Below are 17,066 nucleotides of genomic sequence, written 5' to 3'. Positions count from 1 at the left end.
CTCAAGCAGTAAAGGATTTCTTACTCATTCTTGGTACCTAGGAGTTTGGTACCTCACTGCGCAGAGCTGCTGCTCACCAAGCTTCATCACAACACAAGAAGCCATGGCCACCTTCATGGCTCGCAGATGTGGTGCTCATTCATTTAGGTTGGGCACAAATCATTGCTGAGCCATGGCAACTGTGCAGATGGCAAGAGAGTGATCACTTGTTGACTGCTTACCCATGGTGCTACTCAGTCGGGAAGTTTGTGTCACAATAAACTGGGTTGCTTGGCAGCTTACCTCCTTTTTGGTGCTCCATTTCAGCTTGCTGGTAACTTGTTCTCTTCCAATGATGCACCAGCCCTGCCACACCAACTCCAGGACTGCATCAAAGTGCTATGCCTGGCTGCACCTTGCCCCTCGGTCTGTAACACCTTCATGCACCCCAACCTCGCATATTTCACTGTTGCGATGCCATCAAGGCATCTTTGACGTCGGCCTGCAATGGGCCATCTCGCATCCTCTGACGTCCGGTAGAGTCATCTACCATTCTGTTGACAGTCTGAATCGCATATAACTGGCCTGCTTCGAGATGCATGTTTTACCCATGGACCTTTTCACCATCGACTTGTGATGTGCAAGGGAGCCGTAGGCTCCGGCCTCGTCTGAAGAAAAAATATTACGTCTATGCTCAGACCACCTTAACGTGCCACTTGAACCTCAAGATATATTGCTCGAGCGCATTGTGTTGGTCACTATTGTGCTAATTGCCCGCGCCCACTCATTGTTAGGTTTAATCATTGTACCGTGATGTGTGTCGAGCTAAGAACAGAGGCAACTACATGGTGTAGAACAACAAGCAGGTTTATTAGCATGTCTTTATATAGGTGATGGGGTGGAGCAACAGCAGTGCCAAGCGCACAGCTTATCGTAACACCGTCGCAACATGATAAGACTCAACGCGCTGTCACGATAGCGCAGACAGCGCATGCCTAATACATCCCCTGCGGGGTAATGCAAGTAATAAAAGTTCTGGGTGCTTGATTAAATGCAGCATCGTAATGAAGCCTTTGCAGGGGCTTGACTGTACGAGCCGACCTTCTTGGGATCGGTGTCGGACCAGGAGAAGTGAGTGGCGCACAGCACTTGCAGGCGCCACGCTGTCTGGGGCGGACTGTAGTCGAGGCGAGCGAGCAGGAGATTTTGCTGGGCCAGCGGGCGAGATGTCTGAAGCACATAGATGGCTCACACTCGGAAGAACAACTGTCGTCATCGCTAATGTCTGCTGCATAGAGTTTCACACTATAAAACCCAGAGGGAAATGGGGCGCTGCTGCGCTGTGGTATGCATGGGAATGCCGGTATATTGTGGATTCGGATTGGCATCGTTCTTGGAGAGCCCGAACGCCTTGATGACGCGCCTGGCTCGCACCGTTCTGTCTGTCAGAATGATTCATTTCCTGCTAAAACAGCACGTAAAAAACTGCTTTAGCTTTATTATTACACAAAAACATGTTTTGTTAAATTTTGAGGACATACTATTGGATGCACAATTCTATGAAACGTAAAAATTATCAGCTGGCCGCTAAATTTGGAGAGCCGACGACAAGATTATCGCTCGCTTTGGAACAACTTGTCGTCTGTTCTTGCTTTTCTTCGCTTGATGCTGCATTGTAGGTGAGTAAACTTTATTGAGAGATGTAATATGGGTGAACGAAAGCCTTTTATGTAGATTTTATTTTAAGAACGCGTTATTTGTGTAGCCATATCCACGTTTTAGACGAAGCCTCATACAACACCAGCCAACACAAGCCTCGCAGACACATATCCCGTCGTTCCCATGAGGGCACGGCAGCCCTTTAAGAAACTCGCATAGACGGTGGCGCCAGTTTACCCTCTAGGTGTTATAGTGAGAAACTCTATGGTCTGCTGCACACCTCTCGCGTGTTTGCAGAAGATGTCGTCTGTTGCGCCTAAATACCCGACGATTCTCGGTTTGAACTTCGTAGCACCTGGGAGCAGCAGTGGCGACAACTTTACCTTTTTTTGACCACGTTTTGTCCCCGAACCTCACGACCGATCCTCTAGCCATCGGTGCTAGATGCTTTCCACTACTTTTCTGATGGTGCTTCTTCACCGCAGTTGTTGGCACAGCAGCAAAATCTGGAAGATTAGCTCTCAGGCATCTGCCTTGACGAAGTTCCCTAGGCGATCGGCCGTCCTCCAGTGGCGTACAGCGGTAGGCCAGCAGACCTAGCCAGAAGTCCTCCTGTGAATGCTCACTTTTCTTCATAATACGCTTCACAACCTGGACACCCTTCTCTGCTAGGCTGTTGGATTGCGGGTAGCGAGGACTGGATGTAACGTGAGTGAAGTCGTATCTTCTTGCAAAGACTGCGAACTCGTGACTTCCAAACTGTGGCCCATTGTCGGTGCACACTTCAATGGGTACGCCGTACCTTGCGAACATGGCACTCAGTGCCGCGATTGTCGCCCTCGCAGTGGCATCCGCAAGTTTTTCAAATTCTGGGAAGTTAGAAAGCGCATCGAACGCCACGATGTACTAACTTCCGCCAAAAGAAAAAATATCTACACCAACTTGATACCATGCACATCTAGGGACTGGGCGCATCAGCTGTGGTTCCTGTGGTTGCTTGTAAGCATATTCGCGACAAGTGGGGCAACTCTGGATCAAAACAGTGGTGTCGCGTTGAGACCAGGCCACAAAACAAGACGACGAGCCCTTTCTTTGCATTCCAGCAGTCCCAGATGCCCAACATGAATTCTTGCTAACATGTCACGCTGCATGCTTTTTGGTATTACCACTTTTGTGCCTTTTAGCATTACACCATTCACGACGGAGAGCTCAGACAAAAACGGCTTTAGTTCCCCTTCGATGTTTTTGCCAGTTGACAGGCAGGAGATAACTGTCCGGAGGTAGTCGTCCTGTGCCGTTGCATTTACCAGCTTTTGACGTGTCGCATCTGTGACCAGGTAGCCCAGGACAGCAACTGCGTGTACTTCCACATCGTCCGTGGCGCCAGTGGTGTCGTCCCGAGTAACTGGAGACGATCGCGACAGCATGTCTGCCAAGATGAGGTGCTTTCCTGGGACATACTGCAAAACAAAGTCGTAGTTGAGAAGTTTTATAAAGAACCTTTGAAGACGCGGAGGCATGTCTCAAATTCCTTTTGCAGCTATGGACAAGAGAGGTTTATGATCTGTCTCGATGACAATCTTCTGTCCGTAAACAAATTGATAAAACTTATCGCAGCCAAATGAAATGCTGAGTGCCTCTTTTTCAATTTGTGCATAACGCTGCTCTGCTTGTGTTAGCACACGGGATGCACATGCCACTGGCCGCCATTGGCCGTTGTGACACTGCAAAAGCGCTGCACCCACGCCGTCTTTTGAAGCATCGCAAGTTATCTTGGATTATTTCGGGGATCAAAGATGGCTAGCACTGGTGTCGGCTGAGAATCTGTACGACACTTTTCCACTCTCTCATGTGGTTTTCAGTCCACTCAAACTCGTAGTGCAGTTTGATAAGCGTTTGCAGTCCGCTCAGACATGTGCGGGACGTATTTACCAAAATAGTTCAGCACACCGAGCATGCGCTGAACATCGGTTTTGTTTTTAGGCACAGACGTTTGCAGTAAACTTTTAACAAGCTTTGGGTTTGGCGAGATGCCCTTGTGAGTAATGATATCACCTAGGAACTGCACTTCAGTGACGCCAGACTTGCATTTTTCTGCATTGAACGTCAGACCAGCTTTTGCAGCAGCTTTCATGACTGCCACTAGTCTTTGGTCGTGTTCTTCTTTGGTTGCGCCCCACACCGAAATATTGTCGATGTACACATGTACACCTGGAATGCCATCGAAGATGTCACTCGTTTGTTTTTGAAAAACTTCGGGAGCCGATGAGATGCCGAACGGCAACCGGACATAGCGGTATCTTCCAAAGGGGGTAGCGAAAGTACATATTTTGGGCGTGTTCTCGTCAAGCGGTATCTGGTGAAAACCAGAATTTGCGTCCAAACAGCTAAAATAGGCTGCGCCGGACAATTCCCCTTCCATGTCCTTACACTTTGGGAGCTGACGGTGCTGCCTTTTTACGTGCTCATTTATTTTCCTTGGGTCCATGCAAATACGAAGTCTGCCATCTTTTTTTCTTAACCAAGACCAAGGGGCTTACCCAGTCTGTGGGGCCATCCACTTTTGCGATGATGCCCGCACGCTCCATTCTTCACAGCTCCTCCCGAAGTGGCTGTCTCAGGGACAGGGGAACCCGGAGGGCTGGCTGGACGACTGGCATTGCCGACGGTTGCATGACCATGCTGTAGGGTTTCTGCAGGCAGCCTAGCCCCTGGAAGACATGCTTGAAATCCTTAATTGCTTCGTACTCGGAAGCATGTAGTGTGGCGACCGTGCGTTGAATAAGTCCCAAGGCTTCGCTTGCTTCCAGTCCTAGTATGGCTTGACGGCCATTCTGTACAACAAAAAAATTCACGGTGGTGGAAGCGTTACTGACAGTTATTTCCTGTGTCATCGTTCCGAAGTCATGCCCCCAGTGTAAGCTCACAGCACAGTACTTGTAGGCGTTAAATTTCCCGCCTCACCAATCTTGCGATACACTGAGAACGGTAGCAGGTTGGCCTGCGACCCAGTGTCTACTTTGAAGAAAATATTTTTTCCAGCAACTCGAGCTTCCACTTTCCAGTCTTTGCTGCTTCCTCTGTCAGTTCCAACTTCCAGAATGTCAAAGTCGTCACTGCCGTCCTTGCTGACTTGGCCAACTCCTGACATTCCTCGACAGCAAACCGCGAAGTGGTGGAGCTTGCGACATTCATTGCACCTTTTCCCGTAGGCTGGACACTGTCAGGGCGTGTGCCGTCGATTGCACTGTAAAGGCGTTTATTAGGCACCAGCCTTTTTGGACCGACCGTTAGTTCAAGGCCCGAGATCTTGGCACGAACGGCGTTTCTCGAGAGCGCAGGAGGGATCGACCCACTAGAAAGGGCTGGAGAGGATGACCCACTATGGCGTATCCTTCGCTACAATCACCCCTGGGAGTGAAAAGGGAGCCGTCGAGTGACTTAACAGCTGGCCACTATGAGTGGGTCATAGTGGGTCTTGAGGCGCTCGACATTGATAATGTCGCGTCCACGACGGCGCATGTCCGTAGAAGGTTCAACTGGCTCGATCACGTCGTTGAGGGATCGACCCACTAGAAAGGGCTGGAGAGGATGACCCACTATGGCGTTCGTATCCTTCGCTACAATCACCCCTGGGAGTGAAAAGGGAGCCGTCGAGTGACCTAACAGCTGGCCACTATGAGTGCGTCATAGTGGGTCTTGAGGCGCTCGACGTTGACAATGTCGCGTCCACGACGGCGCATGTCCGTAGAAGGTTCAACTGGCTCGATCACGTCGTTGACGGGAGATGCGCGTTCGACGATACGGTAGGGGCCTTCATACTTGGGCACTAGTTTGGATGAGAGACCAGGTGTAGCGGAAGGAACCGAGAGCCACACAAGCGCTCCAGGAAGGAAGGTGGGTGCAGAAGTGGTGTCACTGCGTGTGCTCTTATGGCGCTCTTGGTCACTGGATATAAAGACCCGTGCGAGGATCGCGGCACTCTTCAGCATGTCTTGCCGTGTCAGAAATGGGCGCACATTCGGATGCATCCGGCCGGTATGGTAGAATTGTGTTGATGGTGTGCGACGAGTGCCGACCGTACAGTAGGAAAAAAGGTGAAAAGCCAGTGGTGCTCTGAGTAGTGGTGTTATAGGCGTAAGTGACGGAAGGGCAGAATGGCGTCCCAATTAGTATGGTCGGAGGCGACGTACATAGCAAGCATGTCCCCGAGGGTACGGTTGAAGTGTTCGGTAAGGCCATTGGTTTGGGGGTGGTACGCCGCAGTTGTGCGATGAACGTGGCACTCCTTGAGAATGGCTTCAACTACTTCGGACAGGAAGACACGTCCGCGATCACTAAGCAGTTCCTGGGGTGGCCCATGTTGCAGGATGAATCGTCGAAGCAAGAAGGAGGCAACATCGCGCGCTATAGCTGCCGGTAGGGTGGCAGTTTCGGCGTATCGCGTCAGGTGGTCGACTGCCACAATGGCCTAGCGATTTCCAGCCGTCGTCAGTGGAAGGGGCCCATACAAATTGATGCCGACGCGTCCAAACGGCTGGGTAGGGCAAGGTAAAGGTTGCAGACCGGCTGGCGAGAGGCGGGGCGAAGATTTCTGGCACTGGCAATCGGGACAAGAGCGAACGAACTTGAGAACGTAGCTGTACATCCCGCGCCAGTAATACCGCTGTTGAAGACGCTGGTAAGTCTTGAAAACGCCGGAGTGCGCACACTGTGGGTCAGCGTGGAAAGCTGCGCATACTTCGGAACGCAGACTGCGGGGTACCACTAACAACCACTGGCGTCTGTCGAGGTTATAATTGCGTCGGTAAAGCAGGTTGTCGCGAATGGCAAAGTGACGTGCTTGGCGACGCAACGTGCGAGTTCTTAGTTGTGCCGACGAACCAGAAAGCAAGTCTAGAAGGGAGGCAATCCAATGGTCCTTGGCTGCTCAGAAGCGATGGTGGTAAGGTCGAGCGAAGAAACAATAGTCTCGGATAGGGAAGAGCAGGTATTGTCAGGCAAGGGAGAGGGCGTCGGCGTCGGAATGCTGGCGTCCGTTGCGGTATAGCACGCGGATATCGTAGTCCTGCAAGCGAAGTGCCCAATGAGCAAGACGACCAGAAGGGTCCTTCAAGGATGACAGCTAACATAGTGCATGATGGTCCGTGACGACGTCAAATGGACGGCCATATAAATAAGGTCGGAACTTAGTCAGAACCTGATGGCTAAGCATTCTTTTTCTGTCACACTGTAATTTGTCTCAGCTTTCGTAAGCGTGCGACTTGCATAGGCGACGACATATTCAGGAAACCCTTGTTTGCGTTGGGCAAGAACAGCGCCGAGGCCAACGCTGCTGGCATCTGTATGCACCTCAGTAGGAGCTGTCGGATCGTAGTGGCGCAAAATTGGCGGGGACGTAAGCAGATGACGCAGCTTTGTGAAGGCCTCGTCTCACCGGGACGACCACGAAGTGAGGGGCCCGTTGCGTGTAAGCAGTTTCGTCAGGGGTGAGATGATGGCGGCGAAATTGCGAATAAAGTGTCTGAAGTAAGAACACAGACCTATGAAACTGCGCAATTCTTTGACGGATGTTGGCTTAGGGAATTCGGCGACGGCCCGAAGCTTGGCTGGATTGCGGAGTATCCCATCCTTGGATACGACGTAACCGAGGATCGTCAGCTGCCGAGCTGCAAATTGGCACTTCTTGAGGTTTAGTTGTAGGCTTGCGTTTGTTAAGCATGGTCAAAACACACCGTAGGCGCTGAAGGTGCGTTGTGAAGTCCGGTGCAAAAACAACGTCATCAAGGTAGCACAAGCATATGTGCCACTTCAAGCCACGCAGAACGGTGTCCATCATGGCTCAAAAGTTGCGGGCACATTACAAAGCCCAAAAGGCATTACGTTAAATTCGTATAAGCCGTCGGGTGTTACAAAAGCTGTCTTTGGCCGATCGGCGTCAGCCATGGGTACTTGCCAATAATACCCTGAGCGCAGATCTAAAGATGAAAATAATTCTGCGCCTTGTAGACTGTCAATGGCATCGTCTATGCGTGGGAGAGGGTAGACGTCCTTGTGTGTGATCTTGTTTAGGCGCCGGTAGTCGACAAAGAACCACACAGAACCATCTTTCTTCGTAACGAGGACCACAGGGTATGCCCATGGACTGTTGGAAGGTCGTATCACCTCGCGGCGAAGCATGTCATCGACTTGTTCGTTGATTACACGACGCTCTGCAGGAGATACACAATACGGGCGTTGCCGCAATGGTGGTTGCAAGCCAGTGTCGATGCGGTGAGTAACAGTTGATGTCCGGCCTAGGGAAGATTGCCCGACATCGAAAGAACGAAATTCTTCCAAGAGGCACACAAGTTGAGATCGCTGGACCGGCGTAAGGTCATCGGCAATAGAAGAATCAAACACATCACTGGACGGTCCCTCACAGGCAGAAATAGCGGTGAGCGCACTAGAACTAGCGCAGTAATTTTCATCGGGCACGTCCATAACTTGCACGTCTTCAATCGCTTCGACATTGCCTAGACATTCCCCTCAGAGCAGCATGTTGAACGCATCGTCTTCAATCCCTTTCATGACATTTCTTATTTTGTCGGATTCCGACATCGTCGCGTTGACTCGTCTGCACAAGTCCAGAACATCTTCGATGTAGCTGGTAAATGATTCACCCGGCTGCTGTGCACGTTCTCGCAAATGCGATTCCGCTCGCAGCTTGCGCACCGCAGGGCGACCAAACACCGCCACCAAAGAAGTCTTGAACGAGGACCACGTTGGAAAATTGGTCTCATGGTTGCTGTACCAGAGACTGGCGACACCCGCGAGATAGAAGATAACATTGCTTAGCTTTGCGGGGTCGTCCCATTTCTTGTGACGGCTGACCCTCTCATACGTTGTCAGCCAATCCTCCATGTCGGTTTCGTCCACGCCGCTGAAGATGGCAGGGTCCCTGTGGCGAGGCACACCAGAGCACATGACAGACTGAGGAGGCGCTTGCTGGGGTGGGGTAGGTGGCACTTGCTGGGATGCGTCTTCTGGCATGGTTGAGCGAAGGGTACGGGATCGAAGCTCCAGGATTCACGCTGTAGGCAGAAGCACTCTCCACCACTTGTAAAGGCATTTATTAGGCACCAGCCTTTTTGGACCGACCGTTAGTTCAAGGCCCGAGATCTCAGCACAAGCGGCGTTTCTCGAGGAGAGCGCAGGAGGGATAGACCCACTAGAAAGGGCTGGAGAGCATGACCCACTATGGCGTTCGTATCCTTCGCTACAGCACTTTTTTCAATGGTACTGCTTGCTGCAGTCTGTGGGGGTCTTCCCCAACCCGTAGCGCGTGTAATCGCAGCTACGTAGGGTTCGGGCGAATAAGGCAACCAGCGAGTCAACTCAACAACGTTTATTGCTGTCAGCAATAAAACACACTTGTAGAGGGAAGTCCGCTCTGTATAACAACTAATAAAATAGGCTTGCCTCGTCGCGTGTGGTAGTCACGCGAACGAGGTCACTCATGGCTTTCAGCAGGTAAAAATCCGTCCAGGCAGAAGGTCAAGCGAGGTCAGAGAGAGCGGGGGTCTCTCGGTCGCGCTCTTTTATGCCTTTTTGGCTTTCCGCGAGGGGAGTGTCCTCCTCGCCCGCCGGATACTTTCCCTCTTCCCGCGCGGCACGCGCGTCGCGAGAGGCGAGCGAGAACCGGGAGAGGGCAAAGTGCATTTCTCCCGTGTTCGCCCGGCTCCCGCAGCGCGCGGTGTGCGCGCACGAGATGTCCACCCGGCTGCTGTCGCGGGCGCTCCGTGCGCCGGCGACGGGCGAGCGCCCGCGGGAGAAGGTGGCAGCGTGTGCTCCCCCACAAGTCATCACCACTTTTGCTTCGCGATGGTGGCGCGTGCCTTTGAACAGCATCGACGCGGTTGTCGGCAGCCTCCAGACCTCTTCTCGTTCTGTCAGTGATTCTTCCACCTTGCACAGTTCTTCAGCTTTCAGCAACATTAAAGACTTTTCTCAAAGCATTTTTCCTCATAGCTCCGAGTCGTACGTGCCAAACACGATTCGATCCCTGATCAAGGAATCTCGCTGCTCTCCGAAATTGCACTGTGCGTGGCTTGTCTTTTGTGGTCCCGGACAAACTTCTCGAAAGGTTCTCCCTCTGCTTGCTTGCTTGAGCAAAACACATAACGTTCGTGAACTTCGTTGCTCACCTCGGTACAGTAGGACTCGAATTTCCCAACGAGGGTTGCGTAGTCGTTCTTGCATTCCGCCTCCTCAAACTTGAACGTGTTGAACACGTCGAGCGCTTCATCGCTGGCTATGCTTAGCAGCAGCGCGGCTTTTGCAGCTTCGCTTTGAGGATGCTCCTTCGTTGTGGTCGCCTGCAGGAACAGGTCGAACTTCTGTTTGAAGTGTCTCCAATTTGCAGAGAGGTTGCCGGTCAGTTGCAAAGGTGGCGGAGCCTTCAGAAGTTCCATTGTAGTCGCTGGATCCCACTTCTGACACCTTGTAACGTGATGTGTGTTGAGCTAAGAACAGAGGCAACTACATGGTGACTGGAACAAGAACAAGCAGGGTTTATTAGCATGCCTTTATATAGGTGACGGGGTGGAGCAATAGCAGTGCCAAGCACACAGCTTATCGTAACACCGTCACAACATCATAAAACAGCCAACGCGCTGTCACGCTAGGGCAGACAGTGCATGCCTGATACAATCATTATAAAAAAAAAGAAATGGTACTCTCAAATGGGCGCTAACTTAAGGGCACTAACCTCAGCACTGGTCAAGATTTTTCCCCAGGAGTTAGGAACGCCCGCAAGCAACTTGTTTCCTTTGCGAAAGCCAAATCTGTGCCATTTTCTTTGTGCTTTGAAACTCTTAAGTGCTACGTGTTTGATGACACATCGCAAACAGTGAAAGAAATGTAGCAGTCAGCACATCATCAAAGAACAAGCCACCCCCCTCGAACGAAACCTATATCGCATGTTTCCCTTTCAGTAATTTATACTAACATACGAAGCTTCATTCTAAAACGAACACGTGTCTAACCTCGTGCTATCGTCCAACAGCAGCGTTCTTGTACTCACGGAAACGTGGCTTTGTAACGACATTTGCCAAACTTCAATGGCTTTCGAAAAGATCGTGCCGGGACTAGAGGAGGAGGTGTGCTTATTGCCGTTAGTCAACAGTTGTCGTGCTCTGCTATAAACATCACATCAGAATTAGAAATACTGTTTATTCTATGCCATGCCGCCCCACAGTCTGTAATTTTAGGTGTATGTTACAGGCCTCCTCGCAATAGCGCCGACTTCGCTCGTAATCTAAACAATGCACTAAATGTGGTTTGCTCTCGCTATCGTAATGCCGACCTTCTTTTTGGAGACTTTAACCTACCGGACAATGATTGGCGCAACAAAGTACCTTCTCTAGTAAACCAAACCGAAGCGAGAGATTTTCTGGACGTTTGCCTCAACTTTAACACAACTCATATTAGAGCCAACGTGCGTCACCCAAGACACTGCAGACATTTTAGAATTAGTACTGGTCAACCGTCCAGACAGTTTGTCGTCCATAACCTTTCTTAAAGAAATTAGGGATCACAAGGTCATCCATGCTTCTTTTCGCTTTGCTCCAGCTCTGCGGCAGAAGCGCGAGAAACTATACTATATGACAAAGGTAATTATGATGCAATATGTGAACATTTACAGAATTTTCTACCTTTCTTCCAAGATACGTTTCATAACCGCAGCATTCATGAAACTTGGCTGATATTCAAAGAAAGAATAGACAACTTAGCGAGCCAGTTCATACCAAAAAGTACCTTTCGAACACATGAACAAGAACCATTGTTTAACAATTCATTAAAAAGACTAGAAAACAAAAAGAAACGCATGTATCGCACCGCGAAATGCAGGACGAACACGTGTGCATGGGAAAAATGCTATGCTGCTGAACGCGCATACCTATCAGTGATTCGCAAGCCGAAAGATGCATTCTTTGGTGATGACCTTTGGAAACTTTTATCAATAACAAAAAAAAATTCTGGCAGGTGATAAACCCTAAAGAAAGGCACAGTGTAACACTTACCAATGAAGGAGGTGAAACGGTCGACAATGTAGAGTGCGTGAACCTTTTTAATGCAGCTTTTGTCTCTGTATTTACAGAAGAGCCTACCATGTTTCCTTTTTCTTCGCATACTAATGCAACATGTGTTATGCCAACTATTAGATTTTCCCCAGATGGTATCTCATCGTTAATTGACAATCTTAAACTCACATCGTCAGCCGGTGTGGATAACATTAATTTGAAACTGTTAAAAGAATACTGAACATATCACCGCGGTGTTCCTGTGTTTGCTATTCTCGCAGTCACTTTCAACTGATGAAATACCATATGACTGGAAGGTGGGGAGGGTTGTTCTTATCCACAAAACAGGTGACGGGAATCGCCCGCTTAATTATCGCCCCATTTCATTAATGAGTGTGTCCTGTAAGCTCATGGAGCACGTCATGTACTGTTACACAGTGATTCCACTCCTGCGCCAACTGCGCCAAAGTGCGCCAAATGGGATTTACTGCGCCATCCTGATACAATCGACGAAAATTGCGCCTAACTGCGCCAAACAGTCTCGGATTTGGCGGCGTCTATCGCCGACAATTGCAGCAACGGGGAATTAAAACGTGCAACGCGATGATAGGGCTAGCCTTAGTCCCGATTGCGTGCGTCCCGAACGCGTGCGTCCCGATTAAGGGGGGGCCGCGGCTTTCGCATCGCGAAAAATGGCTAAAAAATCGATTTTTTGAAAATCACATTTTCAATTTCTGTAACTCTTATTTTATCGGATTCCGAAATATCATCGCTGAAAACCAAGTAGAAGTGCTCTAAAAAAAATTGTTGTATCAGCCAAGGTGCCGAAAAATTTCGCGGAAATCGCGAAAAAAACGGCGTTTTTCAAGCCACGATATCTCCGGAACGGCGCAGCCGAGCGCCACCATCTTGGACTCGTTGGAAAGCGCATTTCTCCGTCTTCAAATTTGCCCCTTCAGCTATCTCCTCCATACAGAAACAAGCACACAAAAAGCAAATGATTGAAGGTCGTGCCGGAGCCACCGATTGCCCGCGCCCGCCACGTGACTCCAGCGCGGTTCGCCATTGGCCCGGTGCTCGCTTCGCGATGGCGTCGTCTGCACCGCTTGTTGCGGTCTCTTCGCGAGCTCTGGGCGGTTTCCGTAATCTCGACTAGTATTAGAGCGGGCGCTACGTGGACATCGCAGTAGCGTGGCCGATCCCGCTTTTTGTAGACGTCTCAGACCCGCGGCTAAGCATTCGGAGCATCGGTGACGCGGATTCGCGACCTCGCTTCGGGCACGGAATCCTCGGTCACGCGGAAGCCTTTCGCGCGTAGGCGTCTCCGACTCGGCGATCAAGCACATCGCGCGCGGGCTTCTCGGATCCTTGCCTAAGCATTTCGTGCATCGGCCCCTCCGTCTGCGCGACTAAGCACCTCGAGCATCGACTCCTCGAGCCCGCGGCTACGCATTTCGCGCGTCGGCACATCGCTCAACGAGTCTCGACTCCTCGGACCCGCGGCTAGGCACTTCGCGCGTCGGCCCTGCGAGCGTCAACTCCTCGAGCCCGCGGCTGGGCATTTCGCGCGTCGGCACCTCGGAAGGCGCGACTAAGCTAATCGAGCGTCGCCTCCTCAAGCCCGTGGCTAGGCATTTCGCACGTCGGCACATCGCTCATCGAGTGTCGACTCGTCGGACCCGCGGCTAGGCACTTCGCGCGTCGGCACCTCGAGCGTCGACTCCTCGAGTCCGCGGCTAGGCATTTCGCGCGTCGGCACATCGCTCATCGAGTGTCGACACCTTGAGCGTTTATTCCTCGGACCCGCGGCTAGGCATTTCGCGCGTCGGCCCCTCCGACTGCGCGATTACAGAGCGTCTATTATTTGGATTCGCGACCAGGCATTTCGCGCGTCGGCACCTCGTACCCGCGACTTAGCACATCGTGTGCCGACTCTATTATCGTAATGCCACGATATCTCGTAACAATACCTATCTACCACCCCTTCATAAAGAGAACCTCATCATGAGCTCTGCTCACTAGACCACTTGGGCTGGCACAGACACCTGGCTGCAGAAGTGAGGCATCATACAAAAGTGCAGGCTGGAAAGCACCTAGCAGCTGCATTGCTGCCTATCTATCAGTGACTCTCCTAACCTCCATGTCAATGGAAGATGATTCAGAAGGCTGCTGGGAGCCTTCATTCAGTAACATGGTCGATTCTACAAAAAAAAAAAAAAAAAAATTCCTCACTGACTGCACTAGAGACTGCTATCAATGAGGCAGTCTGCAGGTACAACGCTAGAACTACTGTATATTTATGCCCACATAGTTCTGCACCTCACTTGGTTTGAAACCCAGGCACCATGCTCTTTGTAGAGCAGCAGTAAAGAATGCCATGCAAACTTGAAAAACGCAGAACAAAGGCACAGCAGCCCAGAGGCCACATGATGCGGGAACGGTCTCACATTTGCGACGCAACAGTGGTGCTACCAATGCATTGGGTACTATGGGAGCTTAACAGCCGGGAAGACGCAGCGCCCGGGAACGTAACAGCGGGGTTCTACTGTCGCTTGTTTGAAGCGCAGCATTACATGTGATTATAATAACTGCATGCCGCCAATGTGTCCATCATTTCTGTTTATGGATATACGGAATGACATCTGGGAAAACTAGCAATATATGACACGATATCAATTTGTGTGTCGTATGTACACTTTTTGAAATACTTCAGGATGTGAAAAATCAGCTGCTCCAAGCTGCTCCCAAATGCCAAATTGCCTGCTCCAAAGTGCTCCAAAATGAAATTTCTGATGCTCCAAAAATTGCTCCAAATCCGAAGTCCGCAGTAGCATCACTGGCAGCATACACAGAAATCATGAAGTTCCTTGACTTCGAACAAATACTTTCATTATTCATAGCATGGGTTCTGCCAAGGCTTTTCCTGCGGAACACAACTGGCCGTTTTCCTGCATGATATTCACACCAACTTAGATTCTAACCTCCAAACAGACGCGATATTTCTAGATTTTGCAAAAGCGTTCGACAAGGTACGATACCAATGTCTACTACTAAAACTTTCTCTTGCGAACCTTAACCCTGACATTTTGCGATGAATTGAAGTGTTTTTGACAAACCGATCTGTTTGTTAGTTAACAACCGCGCATCTAACCCCCTACCAGTGACTTCAGGTGTACCGCAAGGATCTGTTCTTGGACCCCTACTCTTCTTAATATACATCAATGACCTACCCCTGCACGTGTCTTGCAACGTTCCTTTGTTCCCAGACGACTGCGCCATTTATTAAACAATTACTAGCACATCTAATTAAGACTTACTTCAGGAGGACATTAACTGTTTACAGCATTGGTGCGACCGTTGGTTAATGTAACTTAATCCTAAGAAATGCACCTTGGATGGTATTTTCTCGTCGGGGCGATCCATTTCCTTACCAATACACAATTAATAACATTCCCGTGTGTGCTGCGCAGTCTTACAAGTACTTAGGTGTTACTATAACTACTTATCCTGGCGCACACACGTCAGTAACATCATTTCATCTGCTAACAAATCGCTGGGTTTTCTCAAGTGTCATCTAAAACGTGCCCCCAAACCTGTTAAACTACTGGCCTACCAGTCAATAGTCCAACCGAAACTGGAATATGCATCTGCCATATGGAATCCACACCAAACATATCTCATCAACGCACTCGAAGCCGTTCAAAACCGCGCCGCAGGGTTCATCCATGCTAATTATTCATATGACATGAGCATATCTTACTTAAAGAATTGAATGTACTTCCCCTTGGTATGCGCCGGCACACTGGAACCCTTTCACTTTTCCATAAGTTTTATCGCACCTTGCTTAATCAAGCACCCTATATCCTCCCCGCAGCCCGAACATATCATCGTACACTTTTCAAGTGGGCCGCCCTCGCATGCGCACTGTTACCTTTTCCGCCTCATTCTTTTGCCATGCCGCTACAGATTGGAACAACCTGCCCCACACAATCGCCACCATCATTTGCCGTTGTACGTTTATGGAGAGTGTCACTGCGCACTTTTCACAAAGAAAGTGACTTGGGTTAACAGACTTATATGCTCGTCCAATTTTAGTTTGTATTCATCATCATCATCAGCTTAGTTTGTATTACTTAGGTCTATGTATTTGCGTTAACGTAACACTTTAGCTCATTTAGGTTTTTGTTGTTTGTGTGCTCAGATATGTATTATGCAAATTATGTAATGTATTCCCACCCCTTATGTAATACCCCTATCAGGGGTCTTTAAGATAATGAAATGAAACCCACCCCTGGCAGGTCAGTGAGGATTGAGAGAACAACAATGGCACGGATGGCAGATTTGTTTTGGGCCGTTCCTACAGGTATATTGCCAGTGCAGAAACTTTTTTTGTGTTGTCATCTCTGAGGTGTGGCATGTTGACTGCTCATGCCAGGTGTTTCCTTCATATGGTGGTCTGCCATGGTTAGCATTTCGCTTTCTTTGTGAGCCCTTCCAGACTGACCTTCCGTACTGGTGGCGTGATAAACAAGGGTCGAGAAAACTGTTTGGCTTTCTTGCCAAATTGCTCCCACTTGAAAAATTAAGATGGTGGGCCAGCTCAGCAGCCCCAGTCGCACATTTACTTCTGTCAGGCCAACTTAAGATGGCCGCTGTCACACATTGCATCGCTCGGGTGCGTGAGAGCACATGTGCGCTTTCCTTTGTGCAATAGATGCAGGAATGAAATGGGCCTCCATCATCGATGTAAAAACAACGCCACATGTTTACCGGGTGAGCTACGGGCGGTGTTGGTCGCAGAAAACCGCTGTACATTTCATGTTGTGGTGCTCCATTTTGCGTTGTCTTGTCAAAGCTTCATGTACATCGATTCTCACAGTGTGTGGGATCTGCAATTTTTTGCACATGCCATGCAGTTACAGGCTTAAAGAAAAGTCACTGCATGTCTAGGCCTGCTGCAGCCAGGAAGGCTGCTGTGAAAGAGTTACCATTTGAGTATGCCACCCCAAGTGCATTCCAAGAGCATTTCAGAACCAGGTGTGTGCACACCAAAACAAGTTGGCACTCTGCCCCTGTATTCTTTAGGCAAGTGGAGCCCGTCAGCTTTGCCGACCCTCACGCAAGCTGTGGCAGTTGTTCAGGGCAAATCGGAACACGCTTTTGTCTTGCACTACTGTTTGTGCTTGAACTTAGCATGATTTGCCGACTTGCCCAAGCACCCAGTCCAGTCTTGTGATGGCCACACTTTTCACGATGTTACACTTGTTAAGCTGTTACTCAGAAATCTGCATGTGAGGGACAAAATTTTATGTAACATTTACAAACTGTCCGTGAGACACTTTGACGACTTCTATTGTAATGCTT

The 17,066-nt window shown here is 49.9% G+C and overlaps 2 protein-coding genes across 5 annotated transcripts in view; one reads left to right on the top strand and one right to left on the bottom strand.

Annotated features, from left to right (window-relative positions):
• LOC119461871 (sex comb on midleg-like protein 2) overlaps positions 1-17,066 on the top strand; it is a 204,085-nt gene that overhangs the window by 2,074 nt on the left and 184,945 nt on the right. The window lies entirely within an intron of this gene.
• Positions 1,871-4,966, bottom strand: LOC125947635 (uncharacterized protein K02A2.6-like). Its single transcript, XM_049672783.1, has 2 exons — positions 4,179-4,966; positions 1,871-3,098 (listed from the first exon to the last, which is right to left on the bottom strand). The coding sequence occupies exons 1-2, from the start codon at positions 4,224-4,226 to the stop codon at positions 2,673-2,675; spliced, it is 474 nt and encodes a 157-aa protein (XP_049528740.1). The 5' UTR covers positions 4,227-4,966; the 3' UTR covers positions 1,871-2,672.

This window comes from Dermacentor silvarum, chromosome 8 (assembly GCF_013339745.2).
Source record: "Dermacentor silvarum isolate Dsil-2018 chromosome 8, BIME_Dsil_1.4, whole genome shotgun sequence".
Taxonomy (NCBI): domain Eukaryota; kingdom Metazoa; phylum Arthropoda; class Arachnida; order Ixodida; family Ixodidae; genus Dermacentor; species Dermacentor silvarum.
Note: the sequence above shows the minus strand (reverse complement) of the source record. Positions and strands in the feature narration are given on the sequence as shown.

Coding starts and splice junctions, on each gene's coding strand:
- LOC125947635 (XM_049672783.1), bottom strand. CDS start 4,226: ATGGAGCGTGCGGGCATCATCGCAAAAGTGGATGGCCCCACAGACTGG. Junction 3,099..4,178: donor TGGATGGCCCCACAGACTGG/GTAAGCCCCTTG, acceptor TTTGTTTTGCAG/TATGTCCCAGGAAAGCACCT.